The sequence below is a fragment of the Natrix helvetica genome (assembly GCF_964273705.1).
Source record: "Natrix helvetica genome assembly, chromosome: 4".
Taxonomy (NCBI): Eukaryota; Metazoa; Chordata; class Lepidosauria; order Squamata; family Natricidae; genus Natrix; species Natrix helvetica.
Window position 1 is genome coordinate 143,838,783 of NC_138550.1, and position 26,513 is coordinate 143,865,295.

The window sequence follows — 26,513 nt, forward strand, 5'->3', positions numbered from 1 at the left end:
AGTCTTCCAGCAATGCACCCTTCATGGAAGTGTCTTCTAACATACAGATAATTTTGTGATGAATTATGCTATCTTGGGGCATTTGAAAAGAAAAATCTTAAGTAACTTCTTCGTACTAGGGCATCAGGGAAATTGTGCTTTGAAGGCCATGCACTTGAAATGCAAAAGCTGTTGTGAGGATGATCCTATTTTTGAAGATTTGAGCTGATGTTTTGTTATCTGATTCAACAGAATAAATATACCTTCATGTGTACTCTGTTAACACTATTGCAGGATCAAATCCTGCAATTCATCTCTTCATAGGATAAAGAATTAGGTGTCAAAAAATAAAGAAATACAAAGTTGATATACATATTAGCAATATTAAAAACCAGCAGTGTATTTCAGGATGAGGTTATGTTCATGTTTGGTGAATGACCCTACTAAGGAAATCAGTAACACCTATATTCTCTGGATTTACACTGACATCACTTAACAAATTTTTTCCTTCCTTTTCTTGCCAAGAAACTCTCTGAGTAAGTGGTTATAGTGCAGCAAAAGCTATACTAAACGTAACAGAACTGAACAAATATTTGAAGCTATGTTGAGTTATATTAATACAACACATTAACAAACAAATCCTTTACTTAGACAAATAAAATCCAATTTAAATAACTTAAAATAACAATACTTAATTTTTATAGCTAAGCAGTATCATATATTTCTCCAAAAAATAAATATGATTTCATAACCCAGGTAACCCTTGGAAGGATATTGCAATACCTAATTCCCACTTTTAAGTTGTTTTGTAGTTCAGAGATTGATTCTGATGGATTTATGTATACCCACTGGATGAAAATTTATACCCTGTTTATTATAGAACTATGCCCTAATTTGACAGAATACTCTATTTTTAAAAAATAAAAATAAAAGGAGCTGTCTGAAATGGCTTTTTGCATATTAAATTCATACTTAACCAGGGAGCACATATTTAATTTGCACTTCTACTTTGACAATTTTTATTGAGTCAGTTGAAGGAATGTTCAACAGATATGTAAATGCCAAATTCCATCAGCGTTTGTTAATCATAATGTAGGGATTATAAAAAGTGAGGAAACCCATTTTTCTCCCATTTATAAGGAATCTGAACAGAAAACAAATATTTTTATTCATGTTTAGAGTTTACCCCATTGCAATAACAACTTACTGCCAGTGAGAGACCAATCTTTATACAGTACAAGTTTCAACTTTAATAAACATATTTTGAAATTTTTGAATGCCAACATTGATCGAGTCTAATGGAATCTTTCTGCAAAATGAGCCCAAGATGGTATGTTTAAGTAATCTGTCAAGACTGAAGTTGCATTCAACTATTTAATAAATTAATTAAATGACTAATTCAGATTATGTGATATGATTGGATTTGAAATTTGGCAGGAATTACATATTTCAAAAACATATCAATAGAACATTCCATCTTTCTGGGAAGATAGAATGGAAAGTATGTGATCCTGATTTTGCAGCTCTGACATAATTTTTATATCTCTATTTCCATCTCCAGGAGCTAAATATTTACAGTCATTATGTACACGAACACCTCTTTTTTAAAAGAGTTGGAATAGCAGAAACAAACAGAAAGGGATAGTTGCTTATCTAATCTCCCAACTGCAGGAAACGTCTGTATTATGACAAAAAGAATTACTCAAACAACTGGAATGAATTGCCGATCATCATGTTAACATGTAATGTGGCTGAAAAGGTTGTAACCAGTTCTTTGCACCTTAGGAAACAGGATTCCAAAAATATTTGGTAACATTTATTTGAACCGGATGACCAAGTATTACTAAGTAAAGAATTCTTGCTCAGCATTCGAAATATTCAAAATCTCTGGCCAAACAAATTACATTCTAAAGAAAATATTTGCTTAAATAAATGACAGAAAATTATTTATCTCTGAATTCTTTTTTTTCACGTCTTTCACGTATGACTTCCACCACATGTGGCCATAGATAAGGCTTATCCTAAAAAATTAAGACAGAAGATATTTTTTATTAAAGTTTTACAAAACACATAAAAATTAATACAAGCTAATGAATAGCAGAAGCAGTAAAGAAAAAGAGGGAAAATGCAGAAAGAAAGAATAAAAAATAAAAGCTGATTTCCTTTGCAGCATAAATACATTTACAAAGCTGCCTCTTACTCCATTTTTTCCTAATCATAAAATCACAAGTCATATGCATTTTTTTTTCTATTTAATGCAAAAAGTCTATAAGGAGTTCCCAGTCAACCATAAATGTTAAATATTGTTTTATCTCTAATCAAATCATTCAAGTGAAAACCTTTCCACTTTTGTGGTTATAATAGTTTTGCTGCAGTTGTCATACATGAGAAAAATAACTTTTTTCAAATTGCTTGTCAAATTAGTTCTCAAAGAAAAAGTCTTAAGTACTTTAGCTTTGCACTTTATCCTTTAAAATCTTCTGAATTAATACATGACTAGGATGGCATAACAGAGGATATGCAATACATCTATTTGTCTTTTTAGGGCAAAATAAAATATTAAATCTATTAACCTTATGGTAGATATTTCACTAAGCACTTACCAGCTAGCAAAAGACTCTTTTATATGGTTCTCCTCTTGTACTTTATTTACTGACCTGCAGATATATGCACAGGGCACACTATCTTTTTCTAATCTGAGAGAGTATGTATTGAAGGTTGGACTGCATTTTATTGGTCTCCTACGTCACTTGTTATACAGCTAAGGTGGGTGAAAGATCTCATCACTGGATTTTTGGTATTCTTGTTTAAGGCCAGCTTTGCTTTTCATCTCCAGCAACTCCAGGATATAAAGTAGATCTTTTGTTACTTCATCTGAGAACAAGGTTGTTCAGTTCATAAAATGAAAAGCAAAGTGAACAATTTTTTGCTTTTATCCACACAGCTTTATATCAGCATTTTGCAGTTCACTTGTTTTAATCATGACATCGTTTTTCTATATATAATATCTAAGTTAATTCTACACCAGGCGAGCTTATTGAAATTGTCAGCTTCTGAAGATGCTAATGGTGGAACCCTCCCCCACCAACATATTTCTAGGTTCAAATCATTATGTGACTGGCTTCACACACTGCATTACACCATAGCTTGTCTTGATCTTGATTTATTGATTACTGGCAGAATTCAAAACAGCTAGGTACAGCCATGACTATGGAGAGTAAAGAATGCCTTTGCTTCAATGTCTTCCCTAAGAGGGATGAAACCTCTTAGAAATGAGGAACCTTAACCAGTAAGTAGAATGGAGAGACCTCATGTACTACAGCAGTGTTTCTCAACATTGGCAATTTTAAGATGTATGGACTTCATTTTCCAGAATGGCCTAGACAGCATGGGAGACGGTCCATACAACTTAAAGCTGCCAAGATTGAGAAACACTGTACTAAAGTCTAATGCACTGCATTGGATAATTATTAAATTCAGATGTATTTATTTATAATCTCTCACACACATTCATTCTTTTCAGATTAGCAAAAATACTGATACTCCTGTCTGCTTTGAATCAATCTTCCCTATACAATGGATTCCTTTTATTAATATGCATGCAAGAATTCATACCTCTTCATATTTTGTCCATTCATCTTTAGGAAGGATCTCATGTGTCAGACTCAATTGGGCTGCTCTCTTGATGCGAAATATTCTCTCATAATATACATCTTCTGGAAGTCTCTTTATAGCTTCTTTGACAGCATCAGTTTCATTTAGTATATCATCACGCCTTAATCCTGCAACAGAAAATATTTCTCACATTAGCTAAAATACCGGTCAATCAATTAGATGAAAAAAAGTATTTAGCATTTAAAGCATACTAATGTCTTGAAGCTTGTGTTTGGCAACTCATTGAGCAATCAATTGCTGGATAGGAAATCAAGAAATTAATTTTTGTAGCTTTGTTAAAAATGTCTGGACAATGGATCATAGATGAGTCACTCCAGCATCCTATCTCCAACTCTAGCATAACCAAAAGACCCTTTAAAATGTTTTCATGAGGGTGGCATGGCATCGCCATTCAAAAGTCCCTTATCTAGAGTTTCTGAACCAGTCCTCTTGGAATAACATTAAAACAAGACTACCAAAATTAAAATATATTAATACTTCAGTTGCTGTTTTTAATGTGCCACCCTTATCTTCTCAATGAGTTGAATAAAAACCAAAACAATGATTTTCAATATACTGCACTTATATGGTAGTTTGTCTTACTGACCCTAATGGGGCTTATTCTGAAAAGACATGTATAAATCTATAATGTGCAATAATCTTTGATATAGCAAAAATTATGAGAAATGTCAATAGCCTGAATCAATATCTGCATAGGGAGTTGCGAAATACCGTATTTTTCGGAGTATAAAATGCACCAAGGTTTTGAAGATGCAAATAAAAAAAAAAGTTTTTGCACTCTGCAAACCTCCCAAAAGCGGGCCGTTTTTCATTTTAAAAAAAGAAGGCACGAATAGCCTTTAGGAGGCTTGTAGAGTGCTCCTCGGGGGGTGGGGCTCCCCCCAAATGAGCAAAAAAACAGCCCATTTTTTGCTCATTTCTGCCCTCCCCAGCCCCCAGAAGCACTCTGAAAGCCTCCTACAAGCTCTGAACAGTCATTTTGGTGAAGGGGATGGGGTTTCGGGAGGCAAAAAATGCTGCATTCAGTGTATAAGGCGCACCCAGATTTTCAGCCACTTTTTTGAGAGAAAAAGGTGCGTCTTATACTCCAAAAATACGGTAAATTCATGAAGGTTACCATTACGGCAGCAAGGAATAGACAATTGTTAATTTTGTTACTGATGACTTTAGTTATTATGTGAGCACAGGCATCTTAATCTTTAATTGTAACAAAATTCATTTCTGAATAAACATGCACAAGTAGACAGTTTTCATACTGTTTATCTTCAGTGATGCCTATAGCTATAGTTGGCAGTAACACATTTATATTTGATTGCTTGGAAGTTGGCAGCCTTACAACCTATCCAAATTGATGACATAATGAAATAAAAAATATAGCTTGACGTCCATATAGCTGGAGCAATTTGCTATTTCACATAAGTCAAATATACACAAACAATTGACAATATGGCCAAACTGACTAACATGTAAATTATAGCTATGGTAGTTGCTTTTAAAAGTCACAAAATAAAAATAAATAACTCAGAGTAACAGATTTTAATTTTTATCTATTTTGCGACTAATACAATGAACAGCAAATTTCTATATTTTATGGTGTACATGTTGATCTAATTGAAAATATTGTTTCAATTCAACAAAGAACTTATACACCAGTAACACATTACCAAATAAAATGTATAGTTTAAAAATATTCACAGAAAATGCCCACCGTATTTGTTGAATCCTTGTGCATTGTAATACCATTTGCGAATTCTCTCAAACAGACGACTGCCAGCTGAAACTAGAAGTATGAACTGGTTAACTTAAGATGGTACACCTGTTCCATATCCAGACCCCAACACTGTCAGAATTGTGACCATTACCTTTAATGTATACATAGTTTTAACTGTATTCAGAAGAATAAAACTTTGGCTTCATCAGACAACTGCTAGTTAACACATTTTATAGATGAAAATATTTTCTTCTATTTTGTGCCATATAACTTCAAATGTATTAGTGATTACAGTTGAAGACCAATAATTCAAAGAATTGGAGTGATTTAAGAATGTGCAGAATGATAATTTAGAAACCTTAAAATAATACAACTGCAAGAATAATATGAGAAGTAAATCTCCCACCTACTGCAGTATTTTAAAAAACCTAATAACACCTCCTGTAAAGCTTTTACAGTATTCCAATCTGAATATTGTTCTTCTACTTCCTTATCCCTTTATGCTGAAATTAAAATGTATGTAAATCATCCAGATTTACAATGAGCTAAGATCAACACTATTCTCAAAACTCTAAAAAGGAGAATATTTGTTAAAATTAAATATGTATATCGAAAAGGAACTATAAATACCATCAAAATAAAATGGAGCTTGCTCAGAAACTGAAATGAATGAAGTAAATGAGATGAATAGTGGGAAGAAAAGGAGAGGTAAGGGAAGAAGAGAGAGTTAGGAGAGAGGGCAAGGAGGGGGGAAGAGGAGAGAAATGAGGAGGGGAAAGGGGAGAGAGGAGAAGGAGAGACGAAGGAGAAGTAGAGAAGGGAAGGATGAGAGAGGGAAGAAAGGGGGTAGGGAGCGGGAGGAGAGAGGGAGAAGAAAGTGATGGATAATATGGTGTATGGAGAGCAGAAGAGCCAATAATTGTTTTTGGGGAGTTGATGGTAAGATGAATTGATGTAAACATTTAATAATACAATAAGATGCTGGCTATGTAATAGTATACACGTGTTATGAAAAACCTTACAAAAACCCCACTATTCTAAAACCTGTGAGCTACACGTGCTCAAGTATACATACTTGATTCTGAACTAAATAAAAGTACTGAATACTTATTCTGAAGTACATATATACCCTAATTAATGTATATTAGTACATAGAATAATGCATATTCCCTTATCAGACTTCCTTTATATAATCCCCTATATAACTTAGGTATTATATTTTTGTGCCTATACAAAACGCTAACCACATTGGCAATATTGCAGAATATTTATTTTAAAACTGTACAGGATAAAGTTGGAATTAGAAAAGGGAAAAACTTTGGGAACCAAATAAATCTGGCAGCATTTTTGTATACTCAAATTTAGGAAACAGATACAAAGCTGTGATGGAAAAAAAGCCCCTTTGATTACGTACTGATAACATTGCTGTTAGCAATTTCTTCCCCTACTAGGAAAACTCCTATGGCCACTAACACCAGTATCAAGAGACCTGAAACAAATCTCATATTTCTACCCTGTTCCTCTTCCTCTAGGACGGATGTACAGTATACCTTTTTTTCAAACTACCCCCTAACTAAGCAGCCATATAGCCTTCAGAAACCACTTCATGAAAGACTAGCAATACAGGCATATATTCTGACCAGAGGAGAAGACAGAGACTTGAAAGTCAAAGAGGACAAGGCGGAAATATGTGCTATTAGCAGCTGTACTAAAGATCTTTTTAGTGTTCCTTTTCACCTCCAAGTGTTTCAGAAGAGGAGGATAATCCCAAAGAAGCCCCAAAGTTATTTTTTCCATCAAAACCTTTTTTTAAAATTGTTTGACAGAAGACTCCTTTGGAGTCGAAATCTATGTAGGCCCTTGCAGTAAAACCAACAACCTATTTAGAAGCTGGCAGGAAGGGGAGAACATAAAAGAACCAACCTCTCCATCAACGACTAGAAACGACTGCTTTTTGGCTGGTGAAATTATTCTATTTAGCAAATTTATACAGCCTCCAAACCCCCCCCCCCCCAATTCCTAAAGTTGACTCTGGTCAGCGTAGAACAAAATAAGCTGTTAAAAAAATAAATATAAATGACTGTTAAAAACAATTAGGCATAAATAAAAAGAACCCCAAGAAAAATAACCAATATACAGTGGCTTCCCCTAATCCGGTGACAGATATTATCATCTGGAGCAACGGTCACATCTTAAAAACTGCATTGCTAATATAAAAGAGCTGCCTTACATCTCTCTACATCAGTGGTCACCGACTGGGGGTCCCCGAGAAAATTTTGGTGGTCCCCAGAAAAATTATTTGCATTTTTTATATTGCACTAAATACTGTTTTATCTTTTTTTAAAAAAAAATCATATTAGTGGTCCGCGGGATTTAAAATTATATTTGTAGTGGTCCCTGAGGTCCGAAAGGTTGGTGACCCTTGATCTGGAGGAAGGGAGTGGTAACAGGCAGTGTGCCTGCCCTTTCCTATATGCTCTTCTTGCAGAGTGCAAAGCACAGCTAAATTCAAAGGGGGGGGGGGTCTTCAAAGGAGCCACGTACAAAAGCGATGCCGTACACAACACACATACACACGTGAATGGTTGAGAACCTTCCTAAGCCCCTTATTATCCTAAACCCCCTTATCGTGTCTACGTCCTCTTACCATCACTACCGATTAAACCAGGCTTGTCTGGGTCACAAAAACGACACCACCTTAACTACGCCGCCTTCTTCGACGGTTAAACAGCCCGGACTAAAACCAATCCTTTTTACTTACGTACCGGGTGCCCTGGCCGCCATTTTCACCTCTACCAAAAACCGCACTGCCTCTTGGGAAAAGGAGAGACGTCTTTAAACCACGTGCTCGCAGCCACGCGTTGTCACGTGACGCCGACGTCTAACCGCACGTTAGTCCGCCCGATTCAAATGTTAACGTTTGGACGTCGTTGACAGGGATGTGTCTTTTGCGTGCCGCGTACAATCGAAGCGTGAAGGGCAGATTTTCTTTTCTGCAAGATACATGGGTGGTTTTTTTTTTCTTTAAAGCAAAAGGAATTGCACCTCATTGTTTTCTGACAATGGAGAGTGAACAAGGCTGCTGCCGACAGTGGGAAATGGGTAGTCAAGACGACTTTTAAAAATTGAGTCTACTAAATTTGGCAAATGGAGTAACGGAGGTTTCTCCTAAAAATGGTTTAAAAGAGGGTAGCTTCGAACAGCTCTAAAATGAAAGCCTAGGTTATTATTCCTGTGTATGATATTTTTCTGGCGCAGGGCAGAAAAAGCCTCCAATTAAATATTTTGTCGAAAATGGTACGCATTACAGATCTTGAGAATGTTTAAACTTTGAGAAAATTTCCAGTATTATCTTTTGATGAATCTCCATTCAATCCCAGGTTGTGAAAGCAGGAAAAGATCCTGTCATGCTGTGAAGACCGTGAAAAATTGATAAAAGGCTGAATATTTCAGCAAGTCAACTGCCTGAAATTTAACTCCAAAGCAACCATGAAGAATGTTTTGCAAGGCAGGACTTAATTCTCCAGGAGCCAAACTTTTGTTATTCTAGTTTTATCTTTATCAAGAGCAGATATTTCAAATTAATTCAGCGATATATACATCTCACACTAAATCTTGAATATCATTTGAGATTAAAATTCAAGTGGCTTTCTGCTTTTAGATCCTCGCTGTTGTATTATATACCCATGCATATACTGTATGTAAAGAGTTATTTATAAAGTGATTAAAGGTGGGCTAAACATTTAATACAAGAATAAAATATCCCACAATCTTAGCATAAGTACCAGGTAAGAGTGCTTACAAATGATCCAGATTATAATCAAGTTGAATGCTGGCAAAGTACCGAATTCCCACAGAGTAAATGAGCACACTGAACAAAAAACACATTCCTGTGTGCCTGTTTGTACTATGAACCAATGCCAATATGAAAAACCATAAAAATCCACAATGTTAATAAAATATTTTTATTTATTTACTTGTCAAATACAGAAACTGTCCATCTCTCTCACAGAGGGATTCTGGGTGGTATACAAGTAAATTGTACATTATATCTTCACGCTATATTTCAGAAAGTACCGTATCCAAATATTAAGTTTCCATTTTCCTCCTGAGTTAACCTCCACAATCATCTGGATTACTTTAGAATAGTTTAATGTGAAAATGTATTTTGGAATTACAAATCATATTACCTGTAAGGCGCAGAACCATGGTGTAGCTCACACAATAACAGCCCAAGCTCTCTAGTTGAACTTGATTTCTTAAATTAAATACGGAAATCATTTCTCCATTTTGCATCCACGCTTCTTTAGGGAACCGATCCAATCACAGAGCAAAATGAAGCAGCAAGAATATTGCCACAAGACACCTAACTTTTACTGTCATTTATCCACTAGCAAAAAGGGGTGTACATCAGTGTCAGGAAGTACATTTACCTGGCTCCTCTCATACTAATAGTGCTGAGAAAATTCAAAAAACTTCAGGACATGACTACGGTAGTTAATTGAAAAGAAGTAGGGCGGGGGGGGGGTATAAGAATTAAGGAAAAAAGTATCTTGAAAGTTCTGCTTTTCCATTTAAAATACAGATGGTGACTTCGTACATCATGGACATCCCAGGAAGCACCCCCCCCCCACTCCCCGGAAGTTAATTTCAACATTGGACAAGCAAATCTGTTCTGCACTGGTTCTATTGTGATCCTAAGATCATATTATCAAATATGACCTAGAATAGAGCTGTCGGTACAAAACTCACTTGCATAAAGACCAAGGTCAGTAAATCACTATAATTCCTTGCAAAACAAGAGTTCAGAGTGGGATGAAAGTGCATAAAGAATCCATTGTCTCTAGACCATTGATGACAAACCTATATGATGCACTCCACAGGTGATACATCATGTCATTTTTGGTGACATACTCTTATCTCCACGTATTTTTAATTTTCATACTGTTAAATGCTTAAATGTTAAAGAGAATATCTCACTTATATTCACTGCAAAGAACAACTCTCATTAATCATCAAGTAATCCTTTTTTTCCCTTAAAAAGTTTCTGTGGTAAGGGTTGGAATATGCCAAAACATTATGCAATTGTAGAATGCAGTCATGCAAAACATAGACATGGGATGAATATAGCCTCTAAAATGGATGAAAAACAGAGACTTTTGGTTTGAGATGATTTATAATTATTATAGTTACACAGTAAATTTAATAGGGAAATTTTAATTTGTCTCAAATGTAACCTGTACTGGCAACTTCTCCTTCTTCCACCTCTTCTTCTTCCTCCACCTCTTCCCAGCTAACAACTTCTCCTTCCTCCACCTATTCCCAGTTTAATCTTCCATAACTCCGCTGCATCTGATGAAGTGAGCTGTACCTCACATTTATGTCAGTCTGAAAAGATGCTACCAGACATCTCTATTACAGTGAATATTGATTTATTCACTGTGGAATAAATCTAAAACCAGATATTGTTAGGTAAACATTGCATCTAAGTCATTGGTAGGAAACACTAGTGGCTGCCTCCATGATAAATGCTCAATCATCCTTATATTTGGTTTATGATGTTTGGTTTTCTTATTTAACATTTATCAGCAATTTGGATATAAATCGTATCTTACTTCTAAATTTGTTTGCATATTTAGAAGTCATTTTATTTATTGACAAAGTTTTGTCAAAATTTGCAGATAGAAGGCATACTACCAGATGTGTTTATATTTTTTAAACAGTTCTTCTTTACAGCGTTTTCAAAAACTTTTCAAAGTCTGTTACTTCTGCTTTAGCAACTTCAGCGCAAAACACATCATCTGGCAAGGCTATCAATTTTTCCAAGGAGATGTAGCTTGGTTGCTCCGGATCATATTGGGCCCTTCCCAAGAATGTAAGAAATAGATGTCTTTCTTTGATTCGTAATAACTTTGCATTAAAAATCTAAAATAGAAAAAAAAATGAAATGTATCTTTTTTGGAAACAAGTCATACTGAAATCAGTGGCATACCTTTCTGAGCAAATATGAACAACAGGTCATTAAAACTAGTGACTTGCAAATAATTTTCCTAAATATGGACAATTTCACTTATGCTTTAAAATACATTAATCAATATCTTTACATCTTGTGAATTGGGTGACCCTATTTCTTGGTAGTTTTTATGCTAACAGTGTTTTTGGCTGCTATGCTATTTTATGTTATTTCTTCGGTTTTTACTGTTTTTATTGTTTCTAATTGTTAGCCACACAGAGATACATATGTTAGGAATGTAAGCTAACAGTTGGGTCAGCAATATATAAACCATGATGGTCGTACTGTAGCTTTAAGTACTGCTGTAATGTGATTGGTTGCTGTTACCTCAAGCAGCCATAAGAGGGAGCTAGAATGACTGTTAGCTTTCTGTTTGTTAGATGCTGATCCGTGGATATGTGAGTTACTGTGGGTTTTGCTACTGCTAGCTACTTTGTGTGCTGCACTGATTATATGATACTGGACTGTGTTCGAAGGATTATTTTCCTTAACTGAGAACATTGATAACTGACTGACTGAACCGTGTATGACTTGGACTTTAAATTGAACTCTGAATACCTCTATATTTCCACATAGTAAACTACTATTATTTATACTATTTGGTGTCTCTGTATGCTGGTTTGTGCGTGTTCTTCCATACCACTCCCATTATGCTTCTCTGCACACTCGCTCTCCTAACGGGGAGCTTGCTTACTTAACACTGGTTATGGGCCCAGAGTATACCAGATGTAGCTAACAGAGAGTTGGTGTCAATACGCAATACTGTATATAGATAGCTGTTTAGTTTGTAATTGTTACTATCATGGAGAAGATGGCACACGCCCCATCAGCAAGTCTATCACTAATAACCTGGTTGGATGGAACAAACTATGTTTCCTGGTCTATGAAGTGCAGCCTACTCCTGCGTAGTGAGGGGTTATGGGATGCTGTACAGAATCCACCGGATGTAACTTTTTGGGATTCAGATGACGAGGATACTGCCAAGAAGATAGCAGAGTTTCAACAATGCAATGAACGAGCATTCGGTATAATTGGTCTAACACTGACTGACCAACAATTAGTTCATATTTGTGGGGAAAATTCTGCTGCAAGATGTTGGGAGAATTTGAAGAGGATTTATGTACGTGACACTGTAGGTGCACATATAAATCTTACCCGCAAACTGTTTAGGGCACGTCTTCTGAAAGGTGGAGATACGTTAGCTCATTTAAACTTTATGAAAGGAGTTTTCCAGGAGCTACATGAAAAAGAACTTATTTTCTCAGAGTTACATCAAGTCTACATCATTCTGTCCTCACTGGATGAGAGATATGATGATTTTGTATCTTCCCTTGAGGTCCTAACTCGAAATGAACTAACATTGTCTGACATAACTGCACGACTGTTGGAAGAGTCGAGACGAAGATTGGAAAGAGAACTGAGAGAGAAACCTCCACAACATGAAGAGTCACCTTCGACTGCCTATACTGTTAGAAAATGTTTTTCTTGTGGGGCTAAGGGGCATATAGCTAGATTCTGTAAAAATGCAAAACAACAGAATACTAGAAAGGCTAAGAAAAACACTAATGTCTACTTAGCTATGTCTACTTTGACTATCTCTAGCAATGCACCAATAAACCATGATTCATGGGTTGTTGATAGTGGAGCATCACAGTGCATTACTAGAAATAGAAACTGTTTTGTAAAACTGTTCGCTAGCAAGCAACATGTATCTTTGGCAAATGGATGGAAGGTGAAAGCATCTGGTGAAGGTATGGCATACTGTTCATTTGTAAATGAACATTTATCCATGTTGTATGTACCTAAACTGAAATTTAATTTATTATCAGTAAGGGCTCTAGTTAATATTGGCTATGTAGTAACCTTTGGGGGAGATAACTGCATCATTGAAAAGGAAGGTAATAGGGTTACTGCCAAATTAACAAATGGTTTATATGTTATATCTGATGCCCAAACAGCTAACTCAATGTATGATAATGTGAAACCACATGATGAATGCATACATTTACTACATAGGCGTATGGGGCACATTAATTTCAAGATGCTGCAACAATCTGTTAAATTGTCAGAAGGAGTAAAGTTCCTTGCAGTAAATATTTATATTGCAATGTGTATAGTCAGGAGAAAAGCAAGGTTACTCCAGCAAACAGACGGAATGGTTTTAAAACAAAGGGATCTCTGGAAGTTGTTTTTGCTGATCTAATTGGACCTATGAAACCCAGTTTGGGAGGTGCCTGTTATGTTTTGAGTATCATGGATCATTATTCAAGATACGGTTTCTGCTATTTACTGAAAAATAAAACAGAAACATTTCAACATTTCTTTAATTGGCTAAGATTTGTGCGTGTTCTTCCATACCACTCTCATTATGCTTCTCTGCACACTTGCTCTCCTAACGGGTAGCTTACTTACTTAACAACATATATGAGATGGTGATCATATAAATCTATTATGTCTACAATCTGCATGAGTTCCCCTTAAACTACTTTACACATTTTGTGCTCCAATCGCTAGTAATTACATTTCAAGATTCTTACCTGAGGAAAATGTACCATAAGTTTGTGGGGAATGCCCATTACATTATGCACATAATCAAAAATCTGTGTTAACTTTTTTTTGCCTGTACTTAGGTTTTTAGGGACTGTATGGGCAATATGGCGGATTTCATTCTTACTAAATCCAAGTTCTTCCTCATACACCTGAAAAGAGAGTGATTGCTATGAATCAATTTTGAAATTTGAAAGATGTCAGAGAAACAGATAATATTGGGGGACAATATTTACAGGAAAAAAATGAAGCATTTTTTAATTTTTTTAAAAAAAGATTACATGTTCAACACAGTTCTGTGGATTGGCCAAAATAAAACAGATTACAATATCTTTCCAAAATCCTTGTGTGCTTTGTATTCTCAGTATCTTTAGAATACTGAAACAGAAAATAAAGTCCAAGCTTTCCACAGACACAGAATGTTAACTACTGTTACTGAGCATTCAAACTTTTTTTCTAACATTAACTAACTTGAATATTGTATAAAGATTACTCTGCTAGAGTTTACAACAGCACACAACTTAGTATACAAAGAACTACCTCACACTAGCTTTTCATCGTATTTCTGTATTTATAAAGAACTTAACGGAACATATTAGTTTCAAAGTCACAGGGCTTGTGCAAAACACAGTGGGCCAATTCACGGTCCCTCAGGGGGCCAGACTGGCTGGGTGGGTGTGGCTAGGTGCTCATGTGACTAGGTGGACATTGCCAATTTAACAGTCCATTGAATAATGCACACAAATTAAACTTTAATTTGTTTTGCTCCTGTGAGTGTTTTATTTGCTTTTGTTTGCATGTTACTCTTTTGGTTGCCTTTTCTTTTTACTAGATCGTTTTTTCAGTTGTTTAGGAGTTTAGTGGTCCACTTCAGGAAACTCAGTTTTGCAGTAATTCTTCTCAGCCCCAAGGAGCTTGAGAAATCTATCTCTGTCTCTTTCTTTCTCTCTCTCCCTCTATCTAGTTTGAGGACCCATGTACTAGGGCATTATTCTTATTATATGTTATAAGTATAAAGTAGAACTGGAACCTGCGAAAATTGGTCCAGTTGCTATCCTGCATGACTCTTAACAACTTTTATGAGTTGAAATAATTTTACAATAATTGCTAAAAAAAGGAGACTTACTGCAAGATTTTCTTCGATTGGTTCAAGTTTTCCAGTTAGCAATCTTGGAAGACGGGTTACCAGATTTCTAGTCTACATTCAAAAACAAATAAAAATGTATTAAATAATATACATTTAGGGTAAAATAAACATTTGTATTTTGTCGGCAGAGTATATTTATATATAGGCAACATGATTCTAGTTGAAAAAAATATGGACATATATAGTATGTCAAAATCACATTGGAAGACTATTTACTTTAATATATTGACAGTTTCCATACACATGTAATTTTAAAAGCAAGCAGTGATATATCTTCTATTTTTGCTCATGCTTCTGTTTAGAGTGCCAGCCATATTCATGTGCCTCAGGTATGGAATTACAGACACAGATTTTCTTATTTGGGTGTTATGGTTATGTAAGGAAAAAATCTACCAGATATACAACCCAGAGTGAATAATATAGGAATGTATTTTATAACATGGGTAAAATCTTAACGGGACTTCAGGTTCAACAATTTATACACATATGTTGAACATCATGATTCAATTACTTCAATTTCCATGGCAATGGATTTTTTTTCCCCTAACCTATGACAACACTATATACATTCTTTTCAGAAAACTGGGTATAATGGCTGTTCTCTGCCATCTAGATAAATGTCTATCTAATAGGAAATTTTAAATTCTTGTAATGAAAAAGATTCTTACTATCTGTTTATGATTTTTGATGATTTTTTCCATTATATTTTCACATATTGTGGGCAAATATATACTGTAATCAAAATAGAAATTATCATTATCTCTCCAGTTGTTGCTGAATTCCAAACAAATTGAATGCTACACAGTGTTCATTTCAATATAAAATGGTCTTTAAAGAAAAGCAAAAGGTACCTTTCTTGGATTTAGTCCAAGTACATTTTGGAAGAAACCCAATCTATCATCCAGATTTTCCACAGAAAGGAGGAGTAAACATGGAGCCCTTAAAACCATTTGTGTAACTGCTTCTTTGGAAAATTGTTTTGATATTAGATAGTTGACCCTGGAAAATAGGGAAATACATTCATTTATAATGAAATAAAGCAAAGTGGCAACCATTTATCTAAATGACTACGTCCCCGGCATTATCTATCAAAATAGCAGATATTTCAATAATATTAACAAGCAAAGCAGCTAAAATGAACGGTGAAAAACTCTTGACTAAAGCCAAATACCACAATTCCCAATTAATGAGAATAAAACCATAATGTAAAAATGTTAAAGAATTAGTTAACAATTTCCAACTGCATTTAAATAAAAGTTCTGTCAATACTAGCTGAGTTTTGCGATGTGATCTTAATATCCCGTATGGTTTAAACTAAAATAAGCATACAAAAATATATGTTTGCAACTGAATGAAAATACATTATGATTTTAAGGAACAGCTGTTAATGAACTTAAATGGCATGTTTAAATAAATCAAGAAACGTCAAACAGTGACTCTAAAGATTTACATTCTTTCTCTGCTCAAAAGACATAACCATGGAAAAAGTGCTGAGAATTCATCTTGGACATTTATTGTTCTTCTAGCCTATTTCTTAAAACAGAAGCCTTAATCCTATTCAGTTCATGAAAACCTCTTTGCGGGGGAGGCAGGCTTTCTGGACAGAAGGTCAATTGTGTATCTCAGAAAGCATTGAGGATAAACTGGCCAGCAAACTTGGATAAACATTTCCACTGTAATGTTGTAGCTACAAAAGGACAGTGAAAAAAAATTACTTGAAAAGGATCCCAAAATTAACATGTTCTTGGCATTGACAACTGACTCATAAAGAACCAACTGTAATGTTTTTGTCTTTTTGTTTTAATTAACCTCCCCCAAATGTAGGTAGCATATTCTCCAAATATTACACAGAAACAATCTACAGGCTTTTCCTGCTCATCAAAATTTGGAAGATTGGGAGAAGGAAGATTATATAAGGGAATTGTTATTTATTTTATTTCCTTCCATTCTCCCATTTTTTTAAACTATGTTAAAAGAGTCTTATATACTTTTGTCCTATTTCTGAATCTACCATTTCATCAGAACCTGCTTTAATAGTATTCACAATTTGATTTCATTCAGATATAACAGAAACCATGTTTTTAGCAATTGCAGTGACGCTTAATCTTTCTTCTCTTTTGTGTGCTACAAGGGAGAAAAAATAAGGTTTCCTTTGATTTTAACATTCCCTTGTGATGCTGAGAAATCTGGAAAATTAGGTTTTTAATTATGTATTATTTGCACACTAGCAAGTGATTTAGGGCTTACAGTCATAATTTAGCAGCATCTGAGGTGACTAAATTTCTACGACGGGTGCCTAACGCTGCTATATAAAGTCCTCTGGAAACTTAAGAGATACTGGTTTTGCACTTGAGTCGATTTAAAATCCAAGTCATTTTTAAATCCTCCATTAATAAAATGCATAAAGATTGTAGTGTGAAGTTAAGCTTCTAGAAAGTGTTTCAAGTTATCACCAACAGCCAACCAGCATTGTAGCCTTATTAAGAATTCTCCATCTTCAATGGGCTGTTATGGCACTTCAGACTCTACGTTTTTAAAACATATTTTTCATATGTGCTGTTAGAGGTAATCATTTCCCTTGAGCAGGTTATCACAAAAAGACTGCATGAGATTTACAGAATTCCTTAGTTGATCATAAATATAACTTTTAGCAAAACTTAAAATTTTGATTTTCTTACATATTTCAAACCTCAAGAATGTTATTGTATACTAAATCTCTTTTCAAGCCATTTTAATTATATTATACTCAAGATGTAACTGCTAAAATATTTCCTCTGTTGATAAAAGGTTATTTTTCTCTTCAACCAGATTATGTGATGAGTGATAAGCCTTTAAAGAAAATGGCAAGTAAAATGAATTTAATCTCTAATCAACCCACTGTTATTTTTTTATTTCTATCTACTGACAAGGAATTTTAATTTTGCCCCATAATGAAAAACACATGTCTGTGTTTAGTCAAGTCTCAACAATCGAATTCTGTTTACTGAAAATAAACAAAAATCTCTTTTTTTCCAGCTTTAGGAAAACCTCCACGACAATTCAATGCATGCATTTTATTGGGCTCTATTTGGGAAGGAATTGTATGTAATAATGAACAGAACTTGGCATTTTTTCTAAATAGCAGCTGCTGTACTTGTTTAAGCCATTCAGTTGACATTACAATTAGCCTTTATTGAGCAACCGCAATTAGGACTGGCAACTTGGTTGTTAAGTGAATTGGTTGCTAAGTGAAACCATGATTGTGTTCATGATCTTACATCAGCTTCCCCTTGCTTTACAGACCTGTGAAGGTTGTAAATGCGAGGTTGGTCACAAAATTACTTTTTCATCACCACTGCAGCTGTGAATGGTTGCTAAATGAGGCAGTTGCTAAATGAGGATTATCGGTATGTTCAATTTGTGACTGGAAAAACTTTGGTCACAAAATCCATTTGTAAAATAGCAAGCTTAGTAACCTACCGACCCAAAAGACTATACTCTTATATGAATCATGTACTGTCCAATGCAGACTTCACGTACACCTCCTTTTCTCATCAGCTTTTATTCTTCATGCCAGCAGTGCTGTTTAGACCTTCTTAGCTCCTGTTACCATACTGAACCTACTATTCTAAAGTGGTGTCACTGGAGCAAACAAGAAATCCAAGGGATCCCAACTCAATGCAGGTTTAAATATCTGAGGTTTGGTGGTTGAGGGAGTTGGAATGCCCAGATGTCCTTACCTTGTTTTGAGATCTTCCACTTCTTCGTTGAAAATATAAGGATTTTTAGTGAGAAATGGCCCAAATTGTGTATCTTCCAAACCAATATCATTAAGAAATAGAAGGATTTTTTTAATATCAGTTTCAAAATCGAGTTTTACAAGAAGCTGGCCTGCATTTGGAAGTTTTTCCAACATGGACAAGTTGACTCCTGCAGGAAATTCAAAAACTGATTACATAGCCATTCAGTGAAAATAAATATTTGTCCTGCAGCATGTCTAATTTTGTACATGCAAACAGTAAAAGCTATGCGTTCTACTGTAGATATAAATATTATAAATATCATACTTGGAACAGCCCCACTGAAATCAATCAGCTTTAAGGTACACATTTACTATCTTAAGTCACCTTGACACCAACAGGTTTATTCTAAGTCTGATCATGTCTGAATCCACCCCTAATGTTTAACAATTTTGAGTTCTACTGCACAAGCTTTCATTTATAGTCATTTTTAATGTGATTGAGTAAACATATATAGCAACTCTAAATAATTAAGAATTGTGGTAGAAAGAGCTCAAGGCTCATTGATTTCTATCATTCTGGTAAAATCAACAGATCAGCTCCAAAGGTCTCTAAAGGTCTCAGAAGAATATTGATTACTGGCACCAAATAATTTAATATGATATATGATATTGATATCATATTAAATATATTGAATATGAATATGAGCAGAGGTGGCACAGTGGTTAGAGTGCAGTACTGCAGGCTACTTCAGCTGACTGCTAGCTGCAATTCAGCAGTTCAAATCTCATGGGTTCAAGGTTGACTCAGCCTTCCATCCTTCCGAGGTGGGTAAAATGAGGACCCATATTGTTGGGGGCAATAGACTGACTCTATAAACCCTTAGAGAGGGCTGTAAAAGCACTATGAAGCAGTATATAAGTCTAAGTGAAATTGCAATTGCAATGACACAGATACAGAAATGTTAATATATTGATTGCAAGGGTAATATGCAATACTGTATATATCCTGAAGTACATATAGATAAATAATAGTTCTAAAGAAGTTGTTTTCCAAATTCTTCATGAATTTCTTGGATTTAAGAACCCTTCTATCAGAAAGAAATTGTGCAAAAGAAAATGATTTCTGCCCTCAATTACATTTCTGCAATATATACCATCCATCTACCATTTTATGATAAAAATATGGTATATAGTAAAAAATGGTTATCACAGAGTTCCAACATATCACAAAGTGATTAGCAAGTGGAGCTATACTTACCTAGAAGCACCAATTTGTGCAATGTTTCCGAATGGTCAACATAATCTCTAAGTGAGAAAGATTCTAACGGAGGTGGTGGTGCAGCTTTGATTTGAAGAGACTCATCTTCTGAAATTTTCTCCAAGGGAGATATAGGCAAGTCATCGTCCAAATCTTAAGTTCATTAAAGTGAAAAAACAACTGAAGTTAAGGAAGTGATAGAATACCAAACATAATAATGGCTTTTATATGGTGAACAGAGCTGAGCTATCTTAGCTACTGATAAATAACCCTAATGAGAATTCTTTTATTATTCTGGATTAAATTGATTATTATTCCTTCAATTTCATTACAGTATTTGTTTTCAAAATATAGGGGAAGAGAGATTCTGCCTTTTAAATAGTCTATTGAAGACTATTATTTTTAAAAAATGAGAAACCCCAAAACAATATGACTCTTTAGGAATCTCCCCCCCCCCCCGAGTTTTTATTAGATAGTTGTTCTTATGATAGCCAATGAAACCTGAAGCAAATCTGGTGCAATTTAGAGTCTCAAAGATTCCCAGTAGGTTTTGCCATTTTGCTATAGATGTTTACAGTATATCTGTCCAACTCAACAATATTTCCCCCCTATCTTTTTACATAGCTAGGTTGATTTTATAACATTGTGTTTATATTATTAAGTTTTATACAGTTTTATCTTTCAATATTGTAAGCCACCAACAGTTACCATGTGGCAAAATGGGTAGGTAATAAATTTTATAAATAAAACAAATCAATGAATAAATAATTTACCAATTATTTGCATAAAAATGGTAGTGGGTACAATAATCTGCACTCATGACTAATCTCTAGCAAAATAATAAATTTTGGTTTGATTGAGTCTCCACATTTTTTAATAAAATTTTATTGGCCACCCATCTTACCAAAGGGCAATGCCGGGTGGCTTACAATCATACACACACACACACGCATGCAGACACACACAACTTCACTTTCAAATTTGTGGCTCTGAAGAAGAAAATTATAACTCATTTCTGAAAGTTATAACCCTAGAGAATGAACCCAATTGGAAATTTAGATTTTGATTGGAAATTTAGCATAATTATACTTATAGTTGCACAAAAAAATATTAATCATTGCTAATTTAGATAAAATAGTATGCTATGGCTTGCTCAAGGCTGAGATCAGACATTTCTAATTACATTGCATAAAGGGAGGGGGGAAAGGTGTTTTTGCAATGAACCCAGGTAGCTTTGAAGCTGAGGGTAATTCATATACTGAATATTTTATTACTCCATAAACCAAGGAGTCTTGCATGAAGGCCACACATGATTTGGACAAGAATGCTTGGATTAGATGGGCATATTTTAGCAGGAAGAGGACAGTGAAGACCAGCTTAGGCAGGTGGAGTGTAAGGCAGCCAAAAGGGCAGAGATACAAAAGGAGATAAGGGCTGGGGTGCATTGGGTACCTTACCTTGCTGAGGTTTAGGACTGGGAAGGACCAATCCAGGAGTAGCTTGGATCGGAGTAGGTCTTTACCTAACCCTTGGTGGGATTTGGTTAACAATGGCAAGGGGGAATTCTGTCACTAAGTAATGTGTCATGTGATTACTTACTTTTCCAGTCTTGTTTGCTGTTATTACCTGGGGACTACTTGCATAAGATTCACCCTCAACTCTACCAAATAATTTTCTCAGGCTGAGTTAAAAGGTGTGATTTAAATACTATAGCAAACAATAAATTCTAAACAATTTTTTAATAGAGAAGGCAGAGGAAATAAAAATTGAAAACTTTTAGACGTAGCGCTGAGATGGATCATGTTCAACATCATATAAATGTAATTTGTTACTTACCTTGAAGCAATTCTTCGGTGTCGAAAGCAGGCACTATCTCAGGTTTTGGCTTGTCAATGAAAGAAAGTGCAGTCTGATGGGGTTCAGTACTTGAGCTGCAGAAGTGCCTGGGATTCTCCAGATGCAAAGTTCTAAAGCTCTTTAACAGCATGTGGCGGTAATATCCATAAGGGCATAGGCGCTGCAACTTTGATGATTCAAGAAAACGTGTCCACATTTTCACTGATTGTTTTCTCAGCTCTGCACTCTTTGTAATATTGTATGCATTTAACAAAGAGCAGCATCTGGATACCTGTCGAGTCCACAAAGGCATCTTACTGATGAAGATCTGTAAGAAAAGAGCAAATGAACATTTACATTTATTTGTTGGACAGAATAAGGATTTGTAATGCTGGTTTGCAGTGACGATGTAGGAGACGGCCAGGCTGAGCTCGAGGGAGGGGTCAAACAAGTCATCAGTTCTGATCCCTTCACGCCCACAAGAGATCTAAATTCAGCCCACTTTGAATTCTTTTGACTCTTATCTACCACAAATTTTCTTTGACCGTTAGTAGTTCAGATTCTTGTATAGAACATACAATAAACCATTCATTTGAACTTCCTGGATTTCTGTTTTCCTGTGCTTGACAACTGTTATTATGTTAAGGATAGGAAACCTTGAACGCCCTCAAAACCTGGTTTTGCCATGGAATATGGAGATCCGATGGAACTGGGGAGCCTGTCAAAAGACTGGTATAAATTTAGACTGCACTCTTCATCATTTTTTTCCTTATTATAGCTTTTTAACTATTTTTCATTGGTTTTAATAGTTGGATTGCTTGTTTAGCTTTTGTTTTAATTTTCTTTGCCACTCAGATTCACATGCTAGTGAGATGGACAGGTATAAAAGTTCAGTCACCAACCAATCAAAGGGTGGATTTGATTTACGTAAATCAAGTCAATTTAAATACGATTTAAATCACTAGTAAAAAGGCTTGATTTAAATCAACTTGATTTAAATCATAATTTTTGAAGAGCAACTGACATCTCTGTCCCGCAGCAGCTCCTCCTCTGACCTGCTGTTGACTCACCGACAGTCCCAGTATCGCAGAATATGCAGCCTCATGCTACGTAATTATGCTCCATTTCATGCTGAATAAGCTACATTATTAATGTATCTTAAATAGAGAATTATCTTTAGATAGATTTTTACTCCAAAAGCATTTTATTAAAATAAATTTGATTTAAAAAATCTGATTTAAATAAAAAAGTCCAATTTAAAATTTAAAAATCTGATTTTTAAAAACATCATTTTTAAAAAAACCATTGATTTTTATCCACCCTGCAATCAAGTGATAAGTGACTGTACCCCAGGAGGCATGATGAGCCTTTTGGCTTGCCTGGGTCACAGTGAGCGAAGAGGAATTGTCTCGGGCCCCATATAACATATATAATACAGCTGATGTATATAAATAACAAACTTTATTTCGGGGGTGGCAGCGGGGTTTGTGTCTTGTGGGCTACATTACTGTCCACGTCCACATGTAGCCCATAGGCTGCGGGCTGGATATACCTGCTCTAACATAGAATCATTTGCTGAAGGTGAAGGAGCAGCAGACAGGGCAGTGAAGAAAAGTACATAAACCTGTTAAATTATTATTATTTTTTGCAACCTTGTGCAGTCATGAGTCGATTTGGAGTTGGGCAGAGCCTAAATCAAATTAATAAATAAATAAAACAATGGGAAACTATATTGTCAGTATCATCATAGTTCAGTGACAAAAGAAGTGACCTTGACTGCAAAAGAAAAAGAAAGAAAGAAAAACTCTTTGAGGTGAAATAGCTGTCTGCTCCTACATTTAGAAACCTGCTACCTGTCCTGCTGTTATCAGGATGTTATCTTACCATCAATATCAAAATAAGAACCAGTCTGCTTTTGTACTCTACATAGTTTGGGGATCATTATCTTGCTTTTGCTTTAGCCCACTTTTGGGGACTCCTGATTATTTAGAAGGTCTAAAATTAATTAATCACGTTGAACAAGACCTAAAAAGCGTTCGATGTTGTTTTTTCAATAGTTCATCCTATTGCCTTTGTAACAATAATGGGAACATCGGCCTTCCTTTAAAAACTGCTGGTGGGACTCATAAAGAGCAGTCCATCAAGACGGTTATGATTAGCAGCTCCAGTAATCCATCTCTAAAATAGGGTGTTTTTGCCCCCCCTTCCCCAAGAAAAGATTGCTATATCCTCAGCCAACATGACTGAAATAGCATTATATATCAGGGATGAGATCTCTGTAGGGTTCTAGCTGCTGTGTGGAGAAAAAATTCTCCTTACAGCTAATATACTGGCAGAACCAAAATTAGATAAAATCTGCAACACAGTTCAGTAGTTATACAGTCATCCTTTTTCTCTGTTGCCTCAATTTTATAGACAACATGAAATACAGAAAGGTCTACAATCTCTGGCCCTTCAGAGTTTCTGGACTAAATTTCGCATCATTCATCACAAGAACGCAGGATCCCAAATGAGAGAAAATGCAGTGGGTGTCCAGTTAAAATGCATTTGCAATACTAATAGTCCTCGACTTAGAACCACAATTGAGCCCAACATTTCTGTTGCTAAGCAAACCGTTTGCTAAGTGAATTTTGCCCCATTTTACGACCTTTCTTGCCACAGTTAAGCGAATAACCGCAGTTGTTAAGTTAGTAACACCGTTGTAAAGTGAATCTGGCTTTTCCATTGACTGTGCTTGTCAGAAGGTTGCAAAAGATGATCACATGACTCCAGAACACTGAGACCATCATAAAACAAGAGTCAGTTGTCAAGCACCTGAATTTTAATCACATGACCATGGGGATGCTACAGTGGTCATAAGTGTGAAAAGCGGTCATAAGTCACTTTTTTCAGTGCCGCTGTAAGTTTGAAGGGTCACTTCAATTAACCTAAATGAACAGTTGTAAGTCGAGAACTACCTGTACTATATTTACTCCAACATCGGTTGCCTTTAGGTGATGGCCAGATAAGAGTGTCCTCGACGGGATACTCCAGGAACGGCAAGAGGATCCCTTATGAGCCTCCCCAAAAACGACTTGTGGAAGAGTCGTCCACTCCTCTGTTCGCAATAGAATACCTTATGCCACCAGGCTTGAAATTTTGGCCTTAGACAACTTAGAACTACGAGGCCTTTGGTCTGACCTAAACATAGTACATAAAATTATCTGCTACAATGTCCTACCTGTCAATGGTTACTTCAACTTCAACCACAATAATACAGTAGCACACAATAGATACAAACTTAAGGTAAACCGCTCGAAACTCGAAAATACGACTTCAGCAACAGAGCGATCAATGCCTGGAATGCGCTACCTGACTCTGTGGTTTCTTCCTCAAACCCCCAACACTTTAACCTTAGACTGTCTACTGTCGAACTCACCCATTCCTAAGAGGTCAGTAAGGGGAGTGCATAAGCGCAACAATGTGCCTACCGTCCCTGTCCTACTGTCCCCATTTATTTGTATCCATTTCATGTATTCAAAATCATGTTTATACTTATATATGTTATCTAAACAAGGGACGAGGTGGCTCAGGGGCTAAGACTCTGAGCTTGTCGATCAGAAAGGGCGGTGGTTCGAATCTCTAGCGCCGTGTAATGGAGTGAGCTCCCGTTACTTGTCCCAGCTTCTGCCAACCTAGCAGTTCAAAAGAATGTAAAAACGCAAGTAGAAAAATAGGGATCACTTTGATGGGAAGGTAACAGTGTTCTGTGCGCCTCTGATGTTGAGTCATGCCGGCCACATGACCACGGAGACCTCTTTGGGCAGCGCTGGCTGTTCGGCTTTGAAACAGAGATGAGCACCACCCCCTAGAGTTGGGAACAAATAGCACAGTGGTGGGTTGCAGATGGTACGTCCTGGTATGGGCGTACCGGTGCCTGCCTGGAGCATCAGGTACCATTCTGGTACAGTGCTCCGGAGAGCCCACCTGCCCACCCGCTGTTCTTACCTGTCTTTAAACTATTCAGTGCTTCAACGCACATGCACAGCGCATACAGCACATGCGTGACATTCCGCCGAGTAGCTGGAGCGTCACAGAGACGTCGCTGGAGGGTAGGACGCATAGGCACACAGCACACGTTCATGTGCAGGATGTCAGGTCCTGTAACCAGTTGCAACCAGTACGGTTGCAACGGGATCCAGAATCCACCACTGGACTAGCACATCTATGCGAGGGGAACCTTTACCTTTATGTTACCTAATACATGCTTGAATAAATACACACCCACACACACCGACTTGTAGTAAATTCCACCGAGCACAGAAACCCAGGCCGCTGGCTTACTTCCGAGCAAGGACCCACCAGAAGCGATCAACTCACCCGGCTGCACTCCGGACCAGGGAAAGCTGCAGCTCTCGATCCCGGGAGAGGTTTTTTTTTTTGTCCTTCGAGGATCCGCTGGACATGCAGCTCGGAGCTGCGCCCGAAGGAAGAGGGAGTGAAGGAGTGGAATCCAACGCCTGCCCGGCCGCAGAGAAACCCTCCTCGCCTTCACGAGGGTCGCCTTCCCCGGCACGCAAGGGCGCTCCTCCTGACGCAGAGAGGGGGAGGCGAGGCCCCGAGCAGCTCTTCCTCGTGGCGGCGGCG

The 26,513-nt window shown here is 36.3% G+C and overlaps 3 protein-coding genes across 3 annotated transcripts in view; 1 reads left to right on the top strand and 2 right to left on the bottom strand.

Annotated features, from left to right (window-relative positions):
* The window catches only part of CPQ (carboxypeptidase Q), a 638,038-nt gene that overhangs the window by 212,129 nt on the left and 399,396 nt on the right, over positions 1-26,513 (top strand). The gene's annotated exons all lie outside the window — the stretch shown is intronic.
* On the bottom strand, positions 903-8,219 carry UQCRB (ubiquinol-cytochrome c reductase binding protein). The gene is made up of 4 exons (XM_081951022.1): positions 8,131-8,219; positions 5,363-5,434; positions 3,595-3,761; positions 903-2,000 (listed from the first exon to the last, which is right to left on the bottom strand). Exons 1-4 carry the CDS (start codon positions 8,147-8,149, stop codon positions 1,923-1,925), a joined length of 336 nt encoding a protein of 111 aa, XP_081807148.1. The 5' UTR covers positions 8,150-8,219; the 3' UTR covers positions 903-1,922.
* Positions 9,315-26,512, bottom strand: MTERF3 (mitochondrial transcription termination factor 3). Its single transcript, XM_081952162.1, has 8 exons — positions 26,247-26,512; positions 21,888-22,215; positions 20,052-20,204; positions 18,792-18,981; positions 15,924-16,071; positions 15,052-15,123; positions 13,916-14,077; positions 9,315-11,290 (listed from the first exon to the last, which is right to left on the bottom strand). Exons 2-8 carry the CDS (start codon positions 22,198-22,200, stop codon positions 11,096-11,098), a joined length of 1,233 nt encoding a protein of 410 aa, XP_081808288.1. The 5' UTR covers positions 22,201-22,215; positions 26,247-26,512; the 3' UTR covers positions 9,315-11,095.